Source organism: Hyla sarda, chromosome 1 (genome assembly GCF_029499605.1).
Source record: "Hyla sarda isolate aHylSar1 chromosome 1, aHylSar1.hap1, whole genome shotgun sequence".
In the NCBI taxonomy this organism is placed as follows: Eukaryota; Metazoa; Chordata; class Amphibia; order Anura; family Hylidae; genus Hyla; species Hyla sarda.
This window is the reverse complement of record NC_079189.1, coordinates 586,288,555-586,294,862: the sequence shown is the minus strand read 5'-3', so window position 1 is coordinate 586,294,862 and position 6,308 is coordinate 586,288,555. Positions and strand designations below refer to the sequence as shown.

The window sequence follows — 6,308 nt, the reverse complement described above, 5'->3', positions numbered from 1 at the left end:
TTACCCCATGAAACATTATGGTTTGACGTGTGCTGAATGACAACCTCAGCTCTGCTGCATCTGTGCATTATAAGAACGTCAGCATGTTGGGAATATCCTAAATCATTGTTTATTAAAACATATAATCTTTTGCCATGTGTATACCAAAATGTTTTATTTTTAATTTAATTTTAAACCTTACCCCATCATTGTATGATGTACAGATGTAGCAGAGCTGAGTGTGTTGTCCACTGTGGTTTTACATGAGACTGCCGGTAATACCTGTTACATTATACCTTTAAGACAGTGTTTTTCAAACAGTGTGTATCCAGTTGTTGCAAAACTACAACTCCCAGCATGCCCGGACAGCCGTTGGCTGTCCGGGCATGCTGGGAGTTGTAGTTTTGCAACAGCTGGAGGCATCCTGATTGAAAAAAAAAAAAAACACAGTGGTAGACTGATTCAATGTAGCACAGAAATGTAGCAGAGCTGAACGTGTCATTCTTGCATTGTGATACATAAATATATAGCTTAAAGGGATAGACTGGTGTTTCCCAAGCAGAGTGCCTCCAGCTGTTGCAAAACTACAACTTCCAGCATGCCCGGACAGCCGTTGGCTGTCCGGGCATGCTGGGAGTTGTAGTTTTGCAACAGCTGGAAGCACCCTGGTTGAAAAAAACACAGTGGCAGACTGATTCAATGTAGCACAGAAATGTAGCAGCGCTGAACGTGTCATTCTTGCATTGTGACACATAAATACATAGCTTTAAGGGATAGACTGGTGTTTCCCAAGCAGGGTGCCTCCAGCTGTTGCAAAACTACAACTTCCAGCATGCCCGGACAGCCGTTGGCTGGGAGTTGTAGTTTTGCAACAGCATGCGTCAGCATGTTGGGAATATCCTAAATCATTGTTTATTAAAACATATAATCTTGTGCCATGTATATACCAAAATGTTTTTATTTTATTTTATTTTTTATTTTAAACCTTGCCCCATCATTGTATGATGTACAGATGTAGCAGAGCTGAGTGTGTTGTCCATTGTGGTTTTACATTAGACTGCCGGTAATACCTATTACATTATACCTTTAAGGCAGTGTTTTCCAAACACTGTGTCTCCACTTGTTGCAAAGCTACAACTCCCAGCATGCCCGGACAGCCGAAGCTGGGAGTTGTAGTTTTTGCAACAGCTGGAGACACACTGTTTGGCAAATTCTGCCTTAAGGGGTTGCCTGGAGATAGAAAACAAACATGGCTGTTTTCTCCCCCCCCCCCCCCCCCCCCAAAAAAAAATAGCCCCACACCTGTCCACAGGTTGTTTGTGGAATTGCAGCTCAGCCGCATTCGCTTCAATGGAGCTGAGCTGCAATACAACACATAACCTGTGAAGGAGTGTGGCGCTGCTGTTGACAGAAAACAACCACATTTATCCTTCCAAGTAGCAGTAGAAATAAGTGAATGACATAGTAAGCTATGCTACATCTCTCATGTTTAAATATACAATCAGTAGTTAAATGGCAAATAGCTGTAGCCCTTCAGAAACAGCGCCGCTCTTGTCCTCAGGTTGTGTGTGGTACTGCAGCTCAATTTCACTGAAATAAATGGCACTGGTACTGTTTTTGGAAGAAACCAGATTTTTAAAAAAAAATTTTTATTGAATCTCGAAAAACCCCTTTAGCTCTTTTTTTTAACCCCCCCCCCCCAACATTCTGACTTTTATTGCACTAAATGCAAATCAAAAATTTGATTTGCATCTGCATCATTGGACTAATACAGCTACTCAAATTTACTATATATATATATATATATATATATATATATATATATATACATATATACAAAAAAAAATATATATATATATAAATATATATATAAATATATATATATATATACATAAATATAGATTTGTATATATTTGTATATTATATTTATATATATATATTTTTTATACTTTTTGATATATATATATATATATATATATATATATTTGTGTGTATTTATATATATATATATATATATATATATATATTTATATAAATTAGATGCCAATTACAATTTTTATCCAGTGAATTTTTGTATTTGTATTCAGAAGAGGGCGATGTAAACCACTTTATACTTAATTTTTTGTGTGCACCATGATTGAGTAAGAGAAAAACTAGAATTGCATTTTTTTTCTATCTTTTTGACCCACTCAAAATATTGGTCAAAATAAGGACCAAAATACTGTGTGTGCACTTTATTTTGGTCCCTATTTTGAACAATAAGTACTTTTTGAAGTGCATGTTCCCATGCTGCAAGTTTTGTCAAGGATTTGCTGCAGATTAGGACTTGGCCAATGGTGTTAATTAGGACAAATTTGCAAAACAGCATCTGAATATACCCTAAGGCAGAGTTTCCCAAGCAGGGTGCCTCCAGCTGTTGCAAAACTACAACTCCCAGCATGCCCGGACAGCCGAAGGCTGTCCGGGCATGCTGGGAGTTGTAGTTTTGCAACAGCTGGAGGCAGCCTGCTTGGGAAACATTGCCCTAAGGGCTTGAATGGTCCTAAAATATGTGTTTATAGCCTTACTAAGGAAAATCCCAGCTAACGCGTTTCGGAGATAATGACAGGTGCTGCCAGGCCAACTCAGCTCTGCTACATCATATAAAAATGTGCAATACAAAAGCATAGCCTATCTGCATTATAGATTTTTATAATCAACTCTTAATAGTGTCCTATAAGTCCTACTGCTTGAAGGCAACCACTCAGCCCTAAGAAACGCGTCTTCTAGTCTCAGTAGCGCTGTCCTGTGGAGCTGCTGGGTAGGAGATCATATCTGCCATTGTAGATGACAGCTCCTGGGGGGTAACAGATGACATCGGGCTCCACAGGGTTAAGGGGCACCATGCCATGTCCATGCTCATCCTGCTCTGGCTTGGTGGTGGCAGTGAAGGGGCGCATGTTGGTGAGGGACGGGGAGGTCATCCTCCAGAAGAGGTTCTTCAAGGCTTTGCGAAACTCCCTGCGCATCAGACAGTAAAGAATGGGGTTCAGACAACTATTGGAGTGTGCCAGGCAAACAGTGATGGGGAAGATGTAAGCCTGGGTGGTGAAGTACTCATAACCAAACTGGACCACATTGAGTTTTATCAGGATCCCCCAGGTGGTCAAGGCTTGGTTGGGCAACCAGCATAAAAAGAAGGACAGCACCACAATGGTCACTGACTTGGTCACCTTAGATCTCCTCTTGGTACTGGAGGAACTGACATTTCTATCACTAATAAACCTAACCAGGAGTAAATAACAGATAGTTATAATAGCCAAGGGGATGACAAATCCCAGCAGGACCTTCTGGGCATGGTAGAGTCCCAACCAGAACTGGGCATTGCCATGATTGACTGGAAACTTGACCAAGCAGAGGACCTCGCTGGACACAGTGGCAGTGGTGGAGAAAATGGCATTGGGCAAAGAGGCAACAATGGCCGAGACCCAGATCAAGACACTCACCCACTTGGCAGAGCAGCCTATAGGTCTGCGCTTGGATTTCAGCGCTGAGGCCACAGAGTAGTACCTGGCCACACTCATTGCCGTCAGGAAGAAGACGCTGGCATACATGTTCATGGCAGTCACATAAGACACTATCTTGCACATGGCTTTGCCAAACAACCAGCTGAAGTCCAGGGCATTCTCCACTGCCCAGAAGGGTAAAGTCAAGACAAACTGGAAGTCTGTGACCGCCAGGCTGGTGACGAAGAGGTTAATGGAGGATTTCTTCCAGCCTTGCTTGGTCTTCATAAGATACAGCACCAGAACATTGCCCACTAGTCCAAGGGCACACACCACCGAGTAGACTATGGAGATCACGATCCTCACTATGGCCGAGCTGTCCCCTATGATGTCCGACTTCTCCAAGTTGAACCCCCTGAAGAAGTCCTGCAGGGACTCATTGCTCCTGTTGAGTTGTCTCTCCTCGAAGAAGAGTGGAAACATCCCCAGAAGATCGCTCTGCTCTGCCTCCTGCATGCTTGGAGCTATTGAGGAGTCGTCACCCATTCCATGGTCAGACTTGGTCAGCAGGCAGGGTCAGCAGGAGGTCCATCTGCAGGTAGTCCACTTGGGAAGGCAAGTGAGGAGGAGACTCACTTTCCAAATGTTCAGGCGCATCCAAATCATAGCAATGCAACGCGCATCCATCCAAGGCTTCCTCTGGGGGTGCAGGAGACCAGGTCACTGGAGAGGTGCACAGGCAAAGGCATCCATGCCAAGTCTGCTCCACTTCTTCACGTCTCCAACTTATATTTCACATTGAACCCCTCGTCATTCGGGTCCTATCCCTGATCTGGAGTATGCGCAGTACCTGCTGTAGCTGTCCAGGGTGCTGAAGAGATCATTGCAAGGAGCTGAAGTGACAGGTGCTCTCCAAGGTGCTGAGCTGCTGCCTCCATGGAGCACAGGAGTGGTGGAGGGGGAGGGGGAGGATGAGGAGGAGGAGAGGGGTGGGGGTGTGGGGTGTAACATAAATAAGACCTCTTGTGATTGGCTATTACATTCTATAATGCACTCCTCATTGCATGTGTTTGTCAGGGTCTTGCATAGCTCCAGTGCAGTGTGAGTCTATAGTAGGAGTGTACTTTTTTAAATCTTTTCTGGGTAACATATCGTAGACCAGTGTTTCCCAACCAGGGTGCCACCAGCTGTTGCAAAAATACGACTACATTGTGTGTGTGCACCCAATGCATATGGAACCTGTGGATGTACAGATGTAGCAGAGCTCAATGTGTCACTGTTTTCATCCACTGCTCACCCAGATAAGGCAGCAGGAATACCTGCAGTCCTGTGCAAAATTACCCCATGAAACATTACGATTTGATGTGTTTTTTCTTCTTCTTTTTAACCTTGCCCCATCATTGTATGATGTACAGATGTAGCAGAGCTGAGTGTGCTGTCCACTGTGGTTTTACATGAGACTGCCGGTAATACCTGTTACATTTTTTTCACAGTGTTTTTCAAACAGTGTGTCTCCAGCTGTCGCAAAACTACAACTCCCAGCATGCCCGGACAGCCCACGGGCGACTACATTGTGTGTGCACCCACAATGCATATGGAACCTGCGGATGTACAGATGTAGCAGAGCTCAATGTGTCGCTGTTTTCATCCACTGCTCACCCAGATAAGATAAGGCAGCAGGAATACCTGCAGTCCTGTGCAAAATTACCCCATGAAACATTATGGTTTGACGTGTGCTGAATGACAACCTCAGCTCTGCTACATCTGTGCATTATACGAACGTCAGCATGTTGGGAATATCCTAAATCATTGCTTATTAATACATATAATCTTTTGCCATGTATATACCAAAATGTTTTATTTTTTTCTTCTTTTTAACCTTGCCCCATCATTGTAGGATGTACAGATGTAGCAGAGCTGAGTGTGTTGTCCACTGTGGTTTTACATGAGACTGCCGGTAATACCTATTACATTATACCTTTAAGACAGTGTTTTTCAAACAGTGTGTATCCAGTTGTTGCAAAACTACAACTCCCAGCATGCCCGGACAGCCATTGGCTGTCCTGGCATGCTGGGAGTTGTAGTTTTGCAACAGCTGGAGGCACCCTGGTTGAAAAAAAACACAGTGGCAGACTGATTCAATGTAGCAGAGCTGAACGTGTCATTCTTGCATTGTGATACATAAATACATAGCTTAAAGGGATAGACTGGTGTTTCCCAAGCAGGGTGCCTCCAGCTGTTGCAAAACTACAACTTCCAGCATGCCCGGACAGCCGTTGGCTGGGAGTTGTAGTTTTGCAACAGCTGGAGGCACCCTGGTTGAAAAAAAAAAAGACACGGTGGTAGACTGATTCACACAATGACATGGATATTTATTTACAGGATGGTAAATGCACAAGTGATTTATTTATAGGCTAGACAAAACAGAAAAAATAAAAAAATTAATTAATTAATAAATAAAAAAATAAATAATAAATAAAAAAAATAAAAAATAAATAATATATCTCTAAAATGGCCTCTAGGGGGAGATCATGTTCTAGGTTCCTGGAAATTGCTGTAGGCTGAGCGGGAGGAGGGTGTCTAGGAATTTGCAGACTGTAGATTTTATTTATTTATTTTTTTTTATTATTTTTTTTAGGTTGTTACAAGTCAATATTTCGGATTGTTTTGCATCGACCCTGTGATGATGATAATCTGGGATAGATGATGTTGTAAGGGTTTAGGACAGTGTTTCCCAACCAGGGTGCCTCCAGCTGTTGCAAAACTATAATGCCCAGCTGTTGGCTGTACGGGAAGTTGTAGTTTTGCAACAGCTGGAGGCACCCCTGGTTGGGAAACACTAAT

General features: G+C 42.9%; 1 protein-coding gene across 1 annotated transcript; it reads right to left on the bottom strand.

Annotated features, from left to right (window-relative positions):
• Positions 1 to 2,472: 2,472 nt before the first annotated feature.
• Positions 2,473 to 4,400, bottom strand: RXFP3 (relaxin family peptide receptor 3). Its single transcript, XM_056552554.1, has one exon. It carries the CDS (start codon positions 4,008 to 4,010, stop codon positions 2,751 to 2,753), a length of 1,260 nt encoding a protein of 419 aa, XP_056408529.1. The 5' UTR covers positions 4,011 to 4,400; the 3' UTR covers positions 2,473 to 2,750.
• Between the last annotated feature and the right edge of the window lie 1,908 nt (positions 4,401 to 6,308).